The sequence below is a fragment of the Schistocerca nitens genome, unplaced genomic scaffold, assembly GCF_023898315.1.
Source record: "Schistocerca nitens isolate TAMUIC-IGC-003100 unplaced genomic scaffold, iqSchNite1.1 HiC_scaffold_363, whole genome shotgun sequence".
NCBI lineage: Eukaryota > Metazoa > Arthropoda > Insecta > Orthoptera > Acrididae > Schistocerca > Schistocerca nitens.
This window is the reverse complement of record NW_026045897.1, coordinates 85,730-102,775: the sequence shown is the minus strand read 5'-3', so window position 1 is coordinate 102,775 and position 17,046 is coordinate 85,730. Positions and strand designations below refer to the sequence as shown.

General features: G+C 37.5%; 1 protein-coding gene across 1 annotated transcript in view; it reads left to right on the top strand.

Moving 5' to 3' along the window:
• Window positions 1-5,814: 5,814 nt before the first annotated feature.
• LOC126228341 (transmembrane protein 248-like) overlaps window positions 5,815-17,046 on the top strand; it is a 52,129-nt gene continuing 40,897 nt past the window's right edge. Inside the window, exons 1-3 of the mRNA XM_049942290.1 lie at window positions 5,815-5,909; window positions 6,053-6,244; window positions 12,516-12,759. Coding sequence (XP_049798247.1) covers window positions 6,083-6,244; window positions 12,516-12,759 — 406 coding nt within the window. The 5' untranslated portion in view covers window positions 5,815-5,909; window positions 6,053-6,082. The remainder of the gene's footprint in view (window positions 5,910-6,052; window positions 6,245-12,515; window positions 12,760-17,046) is intronic.

Below are 17,046 nucleotides of genomic sequence, written 5' to 3'. Positions count from 1 at the left end.
ATGCCCAATAAAATAGATTGATATTTATATTTTTTGTTTCTGTATAATAATTCTGTAGCTTGGTGACCTGAGTTGTGTGTGTGTGTGTGTGTGTAAGATATTATCATTTCATCGGAAATGTGGCAATAACAGATCAGAAATTGTGTGCAGAATATACCTAATTATCAACACCTGTAAGCGGCTAAAGGTCTGGATTTCATTATAATTTCATTCTTAGAGAGCTGCAAGATCATCAATGGTATCTGTACAGATACCAGCTTCATATAAATTAGAAAGGTTTTTACTGACTATTATTCACCAAAGCCGACAAAACAGGCTGCATTCAGTAGTAGTACTACATAATGGTGATACTTCAGTACAACTTTGAACCCTTTAAGTGGTTTAGATCAGCAGGAGCAAAGTATATTCTTCAAGGTATGTTTCACATGCAACTAAGAAACCTTTGCCTTGAATGTCATGTGATTTTGCACTCTGCTGCTAAGTTTTCCTTTTAGATTTATTAAATTTCTTAAAGAGGCTTCTGTTACAACCACTAGCAATCCACATAAGGAATATCAGTCACATGTTACCTATGTATCACAACCTTATTTCAGTTTCACTCTGTTGTTGCTGGTAACTGTTATGATGGAAGAGTTGATTTGTGCCACATTAAGGAAGATTAAGAAAAAAGTCATTTACAAACTCGTGAAAAGGAGGCAGGGTTCCCCAAAAGTATAAAGGTTGCCATAAGCAGTCACTTTTGTTGGATTAAGTTATTTCCATATCCTTTCTGGATATTTCAGCCAGCTGCATCCTATTGTAGAGATAGACTAACCAAAAACCTTAGTGTTATATGAACAGAGCAGAAAAAACTTTATTAAATGCACAAAGGACTGGTAACTACCTTCATGTATGGACCACTTTCCAAAAAATACACTGTGTCAAGGCATTCAGATTGTACATATTCTTTCTGAATATTTTTATTGTAGCAGGAAGAATGGGGATTATTTAACTTACCTTTAACCTAAGGTACATTAGATTGTGTATAAAATTCATCAAAAGAGTAAATACGGGCTCTTACTTAAACTGTTTACTATAACAAGAGAAATTAGAGTACAATATTATAAGAGACAGATGAAGACTAGGTGGGAGATAGACTAAGAGAATAATTTCACATGGTGATGAAAGACCTGCACCCAAACAAGGCACCTGGAGTAGACATTCCCTCACATTTGTGGAGATCCTTCAGACAGACAGCCAAGTCGAACTATTTCATGTGGTATGCAAGATAAGAGACAAGTGAAAAACCTTCACGTTTCAGAAGGAAGTAATAATTCCTATTCCACGAAAACCAGGCACTGAAAGTTGGAAATATTACAGAACTATCAGTGTGGCAAGTCATGGTTGTAGTTTGACACAAATTAAGTAAAGAATAGTGGACAAACTGGTAGGTGCCAACTGACCTGGGAAAAAGTAGCAACACATGAGGCAGTATTGGTCCTATGAAAAATCTTACAAGAGGATATAGAGAAAGCTTTTGACACTGTTGGCTGGACTATACACTAGGAAATTCTGAAGGTAGCAAGGATAAAATACAAAGACTAAAATTTGCACACTGATGTAACAGTAATGTGTAAAGACATGAAAAGTGTGCAGTCCTTGGGAAGGGAGTGAGACCGGGAATGAAGTACTGTAGAAGGTGAAACCACGACTTGCAGATGTATGTTTAAAGGGGTGTTGTTCCTGTTGCAGAGGAATTAATTTAGTGTACAATCCTTACTGTGATTTGTATTACCAATGTTTTGAGGGGAATGGAAATATTAAAGTAACGGTATACAAATTCAACAAAGGTTTTTAACTAATGAGAATCATCTTCAAGCTCTGATTCAACATGCATTTAAAATGCTTGGATGTATATCATGACACTGTCTGTAGCTCTTGCCAGTTCATTACACACAATTCGAAGATTCAACAGTGGAACGAAAGACCTGACATAAAAGTAGCATTCATTGAGTGATTGGATATGACAATTGCTCTATCCTGGCAATATTTTACATATAAATTATAGCCATAAGAGTTGCTTATCAATTGAATTGGGTGTACACAGGTATGATCAACATAATAAACCCATAATAAATATCACTAGTATCTTTAAGTACTCATCTTAGCAACTGAAACGGCTACACATCTATGCTGATAACTGAAGCCATGTTTAACAACCTCAGATGTATTTTACTACATTAGATTCAGTTCTCATTCTATAGACCCAAATTGGAATATGTCAAAGTACAACATAAAAAACAAAGACCATCTGAATATAACACTTCCCTGATCACATGCCAGGATACTTTAAAGATATGTGAATACATAACAGATAAACTGGGACTGCCAACGTTTACAGAATTAATACACTCAGAATGAAACAGTTATGCACTTTAACAAATTTATCACACACAACACCTAATCTTAACTGTTGTAAAACCAAATCTAAGACATTTTTACTTAAGCTGGTCTAACAGTCCCTGTTAAGATATTCATTTATAGAGGAGCTGCCTGCCTAAAAATCTTTCAAACTTTGTTTAAACTGTGCTGTTTCTGAAACAAACTTTTTAATGCTAGCTGGCAATTTATTGAAAATGTGTGTTCCCGTAAACTGGACTCCTCTTTGGACCAAGGTAAGCAATTTTAGGTCTTATTGTTCCTAGTATTTTACTATGTGCTGAGCTATTGTCTGGAAATAAACATGTTATTTGCAACCAATTTCTTTAAGGGATAAATATACTGAAGCATTGGTTAGAATACCCACTTCCTTGCTCAGATTTGTACATGATTATATGGAATTTACAACACAATTGAGTCTTATTACATGCTTCTGCAGTCTAAAAACTTTTGCTCGGTTTGACGAGGTACCTCAAAATATGAAAGCAAATGAAGTAAGCAAGTTTTTTTTCTATCTCCTACATCTGACATCATTCCCATTGCAAATACAAACTTGTTTAGGTGCTTCAGCAATTTTGTGGTACACACCCTTCCTAACTGAATTTATTACTGAATTGTAACCCGAGAAATTTAACACTGTCAACTGCTTCTATCTGCATGTCTTCGTACATTATACACATCCTGGAAACAAATTTCTTACAGGTTCTTATCTGCATATAGTGGGTCTTTCCAAAAGTTTGACAGTAAATTACTTCTAAACCATTTATTGTAAGTGAAAATTTGATTAGTAGCAATTTCTAAATCTGTACTTGACTTGCTATTTGTTGCAATGTTTGTGTCATGTGCCAACAAAACAAACTTAGCATCTGGCAATTTAACAGATGAGGTCATTACTGTAGACAGGAATAAACAACAGATTCAAGATGGAACCTTGAGGAGCACCACATGTAATTACTTCCCAATCAGATGAAGACTATTTGCTTACTCTGCATGTATTTGCAGTGACACCCTTGTTTCCTTTTAGTTAGGTCAGACTCTAACCATTTTGCAGCACTGCCAGTGACATCACAATATTCTAATTCTCTTGAGAGAAAGCTGTGATTCATAGTCAAGGGTTTTTGACAGGTCACAGAGAATGCCAGTAGCCTCTAACTGGTTTTCTTATGAATTATTCCCACTGTATGTGCAAATACCCTTCTCGATATCAGTAAGCATAAGGAACCCAAACTGTGACTTGGATGATATATTGTTTGCAGTCGGATACTTAAGAAGATGCTTAGACACAACCTTTTCAAATATTTTTGAAGACGCCAGCAAAAGTGAAAATGATCAATAATTTGATAGTATCTCTTTAACGCTCTTCTTGTACAGAGGCTTAACTTAGGCATATTTTAGCCAGCCTGGAAATGTTCCACTGATAAGAGATTGAGTACACAAATAATTTGAGGTACAACTCAACTCACATGAATACACTTTGAAAAACTTCACTAGAATACTTTAAGGATTTTATGATGGATGCTGCTACTTAGGGAGAAGTGAGTGTCATTTCCATTTTACTGAAGTTATTTGTAGGGAGTGGTCTCAGATGTTCAATTGCACTGTTAACTGAACCTGATAACTTCAAGCTGTCAGTAACAGATACAAAGTACTGTACCTATTTAAGAAGTTTGCAACACTACATGCATTTGTTACCAATGTCTCATTTACTTTAATTTGAAGTGTTACTGGAATTTTCAAAATTCAGAACCTGTATGTATCACAGCATCAACAACAAGTTTAAATAACACATTGCTTTATCTCAATAGGAAGTCAGACTGCTACTTAATTTACAGAAGGCAGCAGAAATGATTTTCTTTCAGTGTTATCTGTAAGGCAAACAGTAGCCTGTCTTCCTAATCACAGTTAATGTAACATAGCTGTTACTGTAGTCTCTTTAAATTTGGTCGTCTTGTCAGACTGTAGTGTATCAGATTATCTTATCATTATTTACAGGATACCAGATGCATTAGTAAAACAAGTGTTTTCTGGAGACAATTTCTTAATCAAAACTGTGTAGCACAATAAATACCTTACATCTCTCAGTATTTGAACATCTGAATCAAATCTACAGTTACTCTGCATTATGTGGCGCAAAATGTAAATGTACTGTGATACGGGAGGGGTGCAGAACTAATTTTTATATGCTCTCACAGTAAGAATGGTTACAAGAATACTTTATGGAAAGCTTCATAGCGTTCTGTTGTTTGTAAATTTTTAGTAAAATTTTCCAAAACTGAAGTCAGAGCCACATGAGAAGAAAGTCCACATGACCTGGATTCAGCAAACTGCCTTGTTTCTTATGCAGTCAAATTATTTATCCATTCTTCTTAAATCATATATAGTTTTTGTGTGACACTGCATGGCACAACACACAAGTATTCTTACTAATTTAACTGTGGTATAATGAACACAGGAAGTAGTTTTTTAAAGAATTTTATGTTGCCCTTGGAGGTTTCTTTCCCTGATCCTTTAAGGCCGCTTTTGCATGATCAAAATTCATTTGTATGATCATAGAAACTATTATTAATATAAAAGATTAGCTGTCCTATGTATAGCCAAACAACTACTCCTTAAATGTATAACAAAGCCTGCTTCTTCTGAAAAGTTGTTTTCACAATTAACTGAGAAGACGGCAAAAGGCATTAACTTCCTGTGAGACACAATTTAGAAAACATATCTTTTTTTTTTTTTTTAACACAAGTAACAGCTCTTGGTAAACCAATATTTCATTATAACTGCACTGGAATCTTACGTATCCCAGGAAACGAAAATTTATAGCCTTATCACGACACTATTCTTAACAGTTTGTTTTTTCCCCTAGTATGAGCTACGTACTCTACAACAAATGCTATTTCTCGTAAGCAATGGCAATGTTTAGCTTCTCTCAACGGTTATACATGATGGTTTATCGAATGTGTAACGGAAATACTGCATTTATTATTTAGGTGTATAACATTTTATGCTACCTATTTGGTCCTCGACAGAATAAGCAGATCAATCACAGCATGGTCAAGAAACAGGTAAAATCCGATAAGCTGAGAATCCGTACGATTTATTTACTTCTACGTAATTTATAAATACATTTCCATTTCTCCGTTACAGTGTACGTGCGATAACAGCCACATTTCTTTCACATTACGGTCACATATCAGCGGATCACACTCGTATCAGGAAGATTCAGCAGACACGCACCGACGTTTTTAACATACACTCCAGTGTGGTCCGAAAACTTCCACGTAACTCGACTCGACCACGGATCTCGATACTCGACAAGTGTGCAGCGCGTTTGCTTATACGTCATTTTGACGTCACTTCCGAGTGGTTTTGGACCACAATGATGTGTCTGTTAGGCTTCCCGCTTCCGCATCCGTAACTGTGGTAATATGTAAAATGGACGGCACTGTGAGAGGAAAGCTGACAGTTTCTAATGTTCACAAAATGTGAAGATAGAAGTAAGCATAATAATTATTTGTAATATGAGTTGGTGATTCGTATGTAACAGTTTATTTGTCTGTATCGTGTAAAATCGATTAACTTACAAGAAAGTATCAATGTTTATAATTCGTAGCTTCTGTTTACATTTGACGTTTCTCAGTTTCAGTGAAGATAACAGGTAGTTGTAACCATGGGACTGAGCTACCCGCTAAACAACCTGAAAGGGTTCGCATCTAGTCGACCGCCGTTAGTGGTTTTCACGTTGTGTGTGACAGCATTTGCATTGACCACTCTTTCGTTAGCATACTTCATCAAGAACTCTGATTCTGTACCAAACCCTGATGCCGCAATAGTAAGTAAATATTTATACATTAAGATTGTTGCTTGTCGAAAGACGTATATTGCTGTGAAACGAACATTTCATAGAGTATGTCTTGGCTACTGGTAGCTCTAGACAGTGGAAGCTATTGATTAACAAGACGTCGATATACTGGCGACGGAAGTCGCACTGAAACAATATGTTCCAGAACCCGATTTGTTGGCGTTAGTGCTCGAAATTTTCCTTCATGTTGTTGTTGCCATATTTTAATGGGTGGTCGAATCCAGAGGGTGAAAATTTTATTGTGACATGCTTCTATGTTTCATTGGCCATTTAATAAAATTTTAATTTTTAGAAACATTTTGTCAGTGCTTTGATGATCCATCCAATGGAAGATTTCTCACTAAGGTAATAGAATATCTGGTCGAGTCACTGAAATTGTCCTTCAGTTTATTTTTTTCAAAGATTAATATAGCTTAATCTGGAGTTCTCACCTAAGAAAATAAATCAGTGATGCTTTTAGTACATGTGTGTGAGACTTTTAAATGTTGAATCAATTTGTAATTTAGATTAAAATTATTTAGTATTTTTATAATAAGTCAATCACCGTCTTTTTAAAATGAATGTTGTATGTTCCAAAAAACTAAAGCCTTTGTTTATACTTATTTTGCCCGGAATTGCCTTCTTAGCCAGTGCTAGTGTGCTTTTTATGTCCCTTCTGCTACAGTCGTCATATGTTGCAGAACGTCATAGGTAGCAGAATTCGGTCACTTTGTCTAATTGTGGTCACCAGTTTTGATAACTTCAAAATTGAAAATCTTATTTCTGCTACTCCTCATTACTTGGGTCTTTCTTGCCAGTCTGTAGTCTGTACTCGTTCGACTGTTCATTCCAGTCAATGGTTCTGTAATTCTTTTCACTTTAACTGATGATAGCAATGTCATTAGTGAATCTTATTATTGATATGCTTTCACCCAAATTATAATCCCACTCCTGAATCCTTTTTATTTCTGCCATTGTTTCTTTGATACATAGATTGAATACTAGTAGATCAACAAATTCTTTGAAAAGTCTTGATTTTTCTTAAGTCTTGGTCCCATTATCAAATGCATCATCAGAACTACATCTCAGGTGCTTTTACCTTTACTGAAGTCAAACTGTTCATAATCTAACAACTCCTAAATTTCAGTCGATCCAGTCTTCTATATATTTTTCTTGTCAACAACTTGGATGTACCCTATGAGATATTAAGCTGACTGTGCAGTAGTTGTGCCACTTATCTGTCCTTGCTATCTTTGAGGATATTCTGAATGAAACTTTCCTGGAAATGTGATGGTATGTCTCCAGTCAAATATACTTGTGTACAACAATGGTAGTCATCCTGGTCCCTACTGCTCACTAATGGGTGTTCTAGCTTTTATGGTGTGCAGCAGGTGGTACAGGTTTTAAAAGTATTTTAATTAGGTTTTTCATAAAATTTTGACAAAGTATTTTGTAGGTAATTATTACTGTATGCTTTACTGTAACTCTGCTGTATAAATTTTATAAAGTGATGTTACTGCCCTACTTTATAAATCCCCATTGCTGTGGAACCAGTGCACAGTTAGAAAATTTTATTACTAAGAGAGGTTCAAAAGTGGGCAGTAGGTAAAAAAGGTATACACCAACTTGAATTGTTGTTTGGATCCCACTTTCCCTAGTGATCACAGTAATTCTGAAGTTTTGGTGTTCATGTCTTCTGCCTTACATGGTCGGAAGTCTTCCAAATCTTTATTTAATTCTGACACCAAATTGGATCCCGTCTTCCTTATTGACTCCTATTCCCTTTTCTCTTATGCCATGGGACAAGTCCTACCCATCGTAAAGGCCTTTAGTGTACTCTTTCCACCTATCTGCTCACTCCTCTGCATTTAACTGTGGAATTTTCATGCTCTTGATGTTGGTGTCCTTGTTTTCTAATTTCACTGAAGGTTGTTTAGCATTTTCAGTGTGCTAAAAGTCATTCCAACAACAATTTTTTAGATTTCTTCACATTTTGCCTGAAACCATTTTGCATTGGCTTTACTACACTTCCTATTTACATATTTCATTACAAAGTGACTTATATTGATGTACTTTTCCTGAAAATTTTTTGACTTTCTTTCGTAGATAAATGGAAATATTTCTTTTGTTACAAAAGGTTTTTCTGCAGGTGTTTCCCTTGTACTTATGTTTATCTGTCCATCATATGTGATAGCAATTTTTATAGCTAGCCATTCCTCTTCAATTGAATTGGCTACTGTAATATTCATTATCATAAAATCTACAGCCGTAGAGAATATTAAACACATCTTATCATTTCTCAGTATTTCGGTATTCCACTCCTTTCCCGTCTGAATCTTCTGGATGACTCTCCTGAACTTAAACCTGCTTTTCATAATTACTAAATTGTGATCCAGGTCTGTATCTGCTTGTGGATGTGCCTTACAATCCAGCATCCGATTTTAGAATCTCTGTCTGACACTGGTATAATCCAGCTGCAATCTTCCCATGTGTCTGGGACTTAAAAGTATACCTGCTCTTACTGTGATTTTTGAACAGTGTCTTTGCTATGGCTAACAAATATTTTGCAGAACTCAGTTAGTCTCTCTCCTCTCTCATTCCTACTACCAAGCCCATAATCTCCCATACCTCCATTTCCTTGACTTGCTGCTGCACTCCAATCCCCCATGATATTAAATTGTCATCTCTCTTTCCCTACTTAATTACCCATTCAGTATCCTCATATGCTTTTATCTCATCACCTTCTGCTTGTGATGTTGACATTTATACCAGATTTATTACTGTTTGCATTGGTTTGCTGTCAGTTCTGAATGGAACAACCCTATCACTGAACTATTCACAGTAACTCACTCTCTACCCTACCTTCATATTCATAATGAATCCTGCTCCGGGTATACTATTTTCTTCTGCTGTTTATACTACCCGTATTCATCTGAGCATCCATTTCTCTTTTCAGATTTCCTAGTTTCCATGCTACAATGAGAAGTCTGATATTCCACACTCTTACTCCTAGAATGTTACATTTTTGTCTGTTAAACGATGGAAAGTCCAGCATGGAATAACAACAATATTATGAATAGATTGCGACTCACCATATAGAGAAGCTGTTGAGTTACAGACAGACACAACAAAAAGACTGTTACATATTTTAGCTGTTGCCCAAAGGGCCGTCTTCTGATGTAGTGTGCACCACCACCCCATCTACCCCCCCCCACACACACACACAAATAAGACCACTGTTCCTGGTTGCTGTGGCCAGATAAAGTGATTATGTGTGTTTGACTTATGCTAGTGTGAATGTGTATATCTTTTCTACTTCAGGAGATGGACTTTTGGGTGAAAGCTAAAATGTGTAGCAGTTTGTGTCTGTCTGCGACTCAACATCCCCTCTGTGTAGTGAGTAGCAATCTATCGTTGTCATAATATTTTTGTTGCTATTCAGTCATCGTGTTGTGGTTATCTCCCACTGGGCAATCCATCCCTCCTGGAGACCTGGGTCGAGGACTAGGCAGGAATGTTTTGCCAATGGAGATACTATCATGACACTTTTTCAGTTACAGGCCACATGCCATACTCATTGTGATGCTGTGGTTTCCATTGGCTTGTGCGTTCTTATGCCATTGATCATTACTGATTAGTCCACCTTGCTGAATGTCTTCAGCTACTATTGCTGATGGATTTTATTCAGAATTTAAACGGTGGTTGGGTTCAAACGTGAGACCCGGAATGTTTTGATTTCTAGTCAGACATCACTGCCAGACCACTACCCATTAGCAGTGCTATTATATAATTGCAAATGACTTACCAGTATTTATGAGGGGTGTTTGAAAAGCCCGTGCAAAAATAAAAACTACTTAAATGTTTGGGGTAAACCCTTTTTATTTTTCGACAGTCTCCTTTTAGACTTATTCACTTCATCCAATGCTGTTCTAATTTGTTGATCCTTTCTGAATAATAGGAATTGTCGAAGTCTGTAAAATAGCTATTAGTTGCTGCAATCACCTCCTTGTTTGAATAAAATCTTTGTCCCGCCAGCCATTTTTTTCAAATTGGGGAACAAATAGTAGTCTGAGGGAGTCAAGTCTGGAGAATAGGGAGGATGTGAATTGAGTTGGAATCCCATTTCCATTAATTATGCGACCACAACTGCTGAGGTGTATGCTGGTGCATTGTCATGATGGAAAAGTACTTTTTTGCAGTCCAATCACCGGTGTTTTTCTTGCAGTTCGGATTTCAAACGGTCCAATAACAATGAATAATACGCACCTGTAATAGTTTTACTCTTTTCCAGATAGACGATGAGGATTATCCCTTGCGAAGCCCAAAAAACAGTTGCCATAATCTTTCCGGCCAAAGGAATGGTCTCCCACCTTTTTTGGTGCACATTATCCCTTGGTAATCCATTGGGTAGATTGTTGTTTGGTCTCAGGAGTATAGTAATGTATCCATGTTTCATCCGAAGTGACGAAATGACACTTAAAGTCTTGGAGATTCTTCCTGAAGAGCTGCAAACCATCCTTGCAACACTTCACATGATTCCATTTTTGGTCAAGTGTGAGCAATCTCGGAACCCATCTTGCGGATATCTTTTTAGTGTCCAAATGTTTTATGCAAAATATTATGTACCCGTTCATTCGAGATGCCCACAGCACTAGCAGTCTCGAGCACGTTAACTCTGTCATCCATCACCATATCGTGGATTTTATCAATGATTTCTGGAGTCGTATCCTCCACAGGGCGTCCAGAACATTCAGCATCACTTGTGCCCATATGGCCACTCCAAAAATTTTGAAACCACTTATAAACTGTTCTAATCGAAGATGCAGAGTCACCGTAATGTTTATCGAGCGTCTCTTAAGTCTCCTGAGGCATATTGCCTTTCATAAAGTAATGTTTAATCACCACATGAAATTCTTTTTCATCCATTTTTTGACAATCCCTTGACTTCCTTGATTCACATGAATGCCAAACACAAAGAAATAGACCAATATGGCTGAAACTTGGTGTGTGTTCTTTCCAAACATGCTAACTAACTAAACATGACATTGATACGTGCCGGTGGTGCCATGTCTCGGACTTTTCAAATGCCCCCCATACTTCGTAATGCCAGTAAATCCAGATTACAGTAGACAAAAATTATTTTTGGAACTAATAGTTTTTTCTAATTGAGAATAGACATGCAGTTTGTGGAAGGATAAAAATAAGTGAAACTTTTCCATGCCTGTGTACACTGAGCTGCAGTGTGAAAATTTTATTCTGGATAAAAATGAGTGTAGTGTTTCTCAGTCCCGAAGTTGAGAGGGCAAGTTTTGCACAGTACGTGGTCAAAAATAGTACGATGGTAAGCACTGTGACAGATTTGGTTTAGATATGATAGGACAAAGTGAGAATTGAACACGGAGTAAGTGGAAGCGAAATGAGAAGTAACATAAAAGTGCAATTGAGGATTAGGGGTAACAGAAAAGGAGATAGGAGGAAAACGTGAATGTTTCTGAGGGCGAACATTTGAAGTTAAAAAAGTAAGCTTTAATAGAGTATAATGTTGAGTAAATAGTGATATTACCAGGAGATGTCAGATCGTGAGGATGTGTTGGAGGAAAAGTTCCCATCTCTGGACCAAGCAGTGTAGCGTAGTGGTTAGCAGACTGCACTCACACTAGGGAGGATAACTGTTTAAATCCACGTCCAGCCATCCTGATATAGGTTTTCCACAATTTCCTTAAATCACTTCAGGCAGATGCTGGGATGGTTGCTTGGACAGGGCATGGCCAACTTCCTTCCCCACCTTTCCCTAATCTGATGTGGCCAATGACCACGCTGTTTGATCCCTTACCCCAAATCGAGCAATCCTATCTTTGGAGATCAGTGAAACTTGTGCTGGCTTGGAGGGGAGGCACGCAGCAAGCAGTTATATACTTCGTCATGCTGCAGAGCATGTTCAGCAGCTGGGTATTGGATGTCCCCAAGGCAGACAGTTCTTCTGTATCCTTTCATGCGCATAGCCATTTTAATGATAGTTATTACTATATAAAACAGAGTGGACACATGTTCATTTATAAATGACATGTTGTTCACAAGTTACACTACTTTTGATATTTTGCACTAATTCTTGTATTAGCGTTAACTGTATTGTGTGCGCATGAGATCAGTGATGAAGCAGTCAGTACAAAACCTGAATATTGCTCGTCTTTCCGTTTTGTACAGACCAGTGTCTCTTTTGAATATGTATGTTCGGATTTGATAGTACTTTAATACTTTACAGGATTGGCCAACATTCCTGAGGCACTTGAGCAGCTTGGATCTCTGCGTATTGCCGGATGAGAACACCTCGGTGACACACGTCACAGCAAACAGTAGTGGGAGCCCTTCTACGACAACTGCAATCTATGACGAGCAGTTGTCTGACAGCTATGGAAATGTCTCTATTGCAGTGACTGCATCTCTGAGCCTTAGGGAACAGCTGCCACAAAATGTGACATTCCTTTCTGGGTCCCTCCCACTTAGTGGTAAGTCAGTGATCTCTTTAGTCTGGATCTGTTGGACTGTATAACATGCTGTTCTCAGTTTGTCCTTTGACTTCAACACTTTGAAGCTTTGTGCAGGTACTATTTTAAGTTGTTTAGCTGAGAAATCGTCAAACAACAACACACTTTCTTAAGCTAATTAATGCTACTGACATTTATCATTAATCTTGTCAGCTCTGTGACATTGACAATGCTTAATATTCTCTATATGATGGATTTAAACATATTTTCTTTAGAACTAGTCGTGGCCCTCCAGTTCTGAGTCAGGCAGAAGGCTTGAACCAGGAACTGTGAAAGATTTGCGATGAACTAGGCTGAAACTTCGTGCATTTAACTTCATACGGTTGAGAACTGCATGGCCTACCTAAATGTGTCGACAGTGCACTACACATCAAAGGCTGCAACATAAGTAGCTGACTGTATATGGAGTGTGTACAAGTTTCTTCCCATTCCAAATAGTAACAGTAGGAAATCGGGAATATTAGTGTAAGATCCAAAGAAATGCACCTCAGAAATGAAATCACAAATGCCCTGAGCAACTACCACCATCTGAAACAGTATCTCAGTTTGAAACACTTCAGAAAGGCAATGCTGCTCATGTAATAGTACAAAAAAATCCTTTTTAATGAATCTCTGGGAATCGAAATATTTTTTTCTTAAACAGGCGTTTTCCTTCAGTGATCTAGAGACTTAAAGTTGATTGTAAAATTATTTGTGTTGAGATAAATCATTGGGTGATTATATGTATAGAAACAGTAACTCAGTACATTTTTTCACAAATGATCATTCTGTTAACTCACGTGGCACATGTCCAGTCTGTAGTCCAATTTGGTGCATACTCACCCAAAAAGTGTCCATGTCTGTGCCAATTGCAACTGCCACAATTAGTGCCATTACAAAGACATCCTGTTTCCTTAAAATTCTGTGCATACTCGTAAATGGATTATCTGGTAGGTGGATCCTCATTGAATGTACATAGTCCAACAAACTGCAGTGCAGATTCTCTTGCAGAACTCAGTGATACGAAATGCCTCCTTTGTTGGTCTGGTAGCCATGCTGCTGGAGATTACCATACCAAAAAACTCCTCAAGTTGCTGTAATCCCTTATTAATCATGGTGTTGTACTGTTCTTCCAATGGTTTACAGTTTCTATGTCCACAGCCTCAATCTCTCCACTTACTCTAAAGTGAAAGATTATTATGTTTCTTAAAATGATATAACCAGCCGTTCGATGGACTGAAATTTTCAATACTGATCTTCAGGACGATTTCCTGAACCTTCTCTTGTAGAATGTTTTCACTTAACGGAAATGCTGCTACTTCTTATTCCATGAAAACATTTTAAAAGAATAGGTTCCACATCAGTAAACATTGACATGTGCTCATTCTTTCTCTTGCATCCAAAACCAGTAGCAGCAGTTACCACTCCCTTATTTTTGAGAAAGGCACCCCGTACAGACTGTACCAAATAGTGCTACTAATTAAGTGTGGAAAGTTTTATGCTGTGATTGTCCTTAGCATCACGGATGATCATCAGATTCTGCTGAATCGTAAGCTTTCTGTGTTTGCAGGCAATAACTCCACAAAAGTAAAACTGATAAATTCAACAATAACAAAGACAACTCTTCATGGCTCGCGATTCATTACTCTGCGACTGTGATGTCAGATCACGTGACCAGAGTTGCACAGCAGGCAGCACGGAAATCGCTTTCAAATTTGTTTGATGCTTTTTCTGTATCACTACAATGGAATTCAATCTAGATACCTGTCAACCGAAAGGATCGATTACCGTACACTGCCATCACTTGACACAGTGTATCTTTGTGAAACTGAAAGAAATCAGAAACTCACTTGCACACATTAGGAATTGCATGAGAAGTGATTTTAATTTGCAGAATACTTCGTGTTCATTCCTTAAAAGTGAATTTTTTTTTCTTAAAGCGGGGTTTTTTAAAAGTGGGGAGCAATAACATTGATTTTATTTTTAACAGAGAGAGTTAAGTGGGTACGTTAATTTGGATTTTGCTGTGGATACAGAAAGCTGGCTAAAACTCAAAATTGACAGCAGTAAGATGTTTGATGTAAATCTAAATGTATATTGGAATGACAGACTGATGGGAAATACATGTGGTGTATTTGTTGGAGTATACAAGAACTTCAGTTCCACAGATACAGGTAATGGCAAACATATGGAAAGACCAGAAACACAACACATTACCACACATCATTCACTTTAGAAAAACCGTTGGCATTTGAAACAACTTCCAGTCATTTTGGAGTGGATAAATGCTGATAGTGTATGGTTTTTAAGGGAATCTTATACCTTTTGTCCAGCAAAATACTGTTAAGGTCAGGTACCGATGGTGAAGGTAGATAGCGATCTCGCACTTTTCTCTCCAAAGTAGAAAACGAAGGCTCGGTAACATTGAGGTCTGGGGACTTTATTGGCCAGAGGAGATGTGAAATTTCATTGTCACACTCACAAATCCAGTCCTGTTCCTTCGGAGCCATGAGAACAGGGTCCCTGTCGTCCTGGAATGCAGGATCACCTTTGGAAAACGAACACTGTACCACGGGATGGATCTGATCAGTCAAAATGGTCACATAATCCTTGACAGTAATGCAACATGCAGAATACCCATGGGGCCCGTGGAATCGCATAATATTGTTATACAAGTCATCACTGAATCCCGCCATGTTTTGCTCTCAAAATGTAAACTTGGCCAGAAGTTGGAAACATTATGACATTCTGAAACAAGTGTCACGTGGCCAAATGACTTTCTTCCATTGTTCTGTAATCCAGGTTTTATGGCTCCAGCACCATGTTTTTCCTGTTATGGACATTTGTATCATACTTTGGGAATTCCAGCTCGCCCTGCAATTCTCGGGCTACGAAGGTCCGTTCGTGTAATTCTGGGAGTGACAGGGTTTGCGAGTGTGACATTCAGTTTTCTGCAGGTATTATCTAATTTATTGTCACAATCCTGTTCAATGACTGTCTGTCACAATCACTCGACACACATTTTTGTCTGCATTGCAACTTAGTGGATGATGATTTTTCCATTTTCCCTCTAAGTGGTATGAATCTTCAATTAGTACCTCTTGAAACATGAAACACACTTCAGCTACCTCGGTTACAGAAGCACCCTCCATATGAGCACCTACAATTTGCCAAAACTCAAATTCACTTGCAAAGACATCACACAGGTGCCATTCGTGGCCAAATACAACAGTGCAATCTGCAGGCTCGACTAGCGTCTGCATTTATACTCCAGCACGCATTTCTTGTGGTGTTTCCATACTTTAATTTGACCCCTGCAGAAATTGAAGCTACATTCAGGATTTTTCGGCCAAGACTCCGTATCAAGCAGGTATAATTTGTAATTGGATCTTTGTATCGACCACAAGGATCGACCTGTATGTAGATAAAAACATAACCCCAAGCGTTTCCTTTCTTCCCCCCCCCCCCTGCCTTTTTGATAGGGACAAGCAAAAGTAGTGTAATATTTTGGCCAATTTCAGTGTCGTATTTGGCCAATTTGGGATTATACAGTGTACTCCCAATGATTTGTGTGCAGGTTATACTGTTTCTAGATTATTCACGAATCTAGAAAAAATACTATCCCCTTCCTCCTGCCATTTCCTCCAATATCATTTCCATTGTTTAAACAACTGCCACATGACAACAGAATAATGTGTTCATTGTTTCAGTAAAATCTTCTTGGTTTACAGGAAGGAAAAAAAAAAATCACTCAAGTTTGATAGCTCTCTCTGCCATCGTCATTGAGACTTGAAGTCACTGATTGTAAACCAAGAAGATTTTACTGAAGCAGTAGACATGGTACTTGGTCATAATGAGGCACACGTTTAAACACTGGAAGTGACATTTATGGTCACACGGGTGGGAGGGGGGAGTTGTTTATTACAGTTTGATAGTAATTTTTAGATTCCTGTGTAATCTGCACACAAATAATTGGGCAAAAATGATGCATATATTGGCTAAACTATTAAATTACTTTAGTCTGTCCCTATCAACAAGGTAAAAAAAAAATTCAAGGGAACTCTTGTGGTGATGTAAACCGAGAAGATTTTACTGCCACGAAATATTCCATAGTTATCAGCCAGCCTGTTCTGTGTAAATCAAAAACAGATTCGATTTTCTGATGTTAATCATCATGTAATAGTCACCAAAGAAATTTAAAACAAATGTGTAAGATGACAGAGAAATGACAAGAGAATCAAAAGAAATATGTTGAAATTAAAACAACAA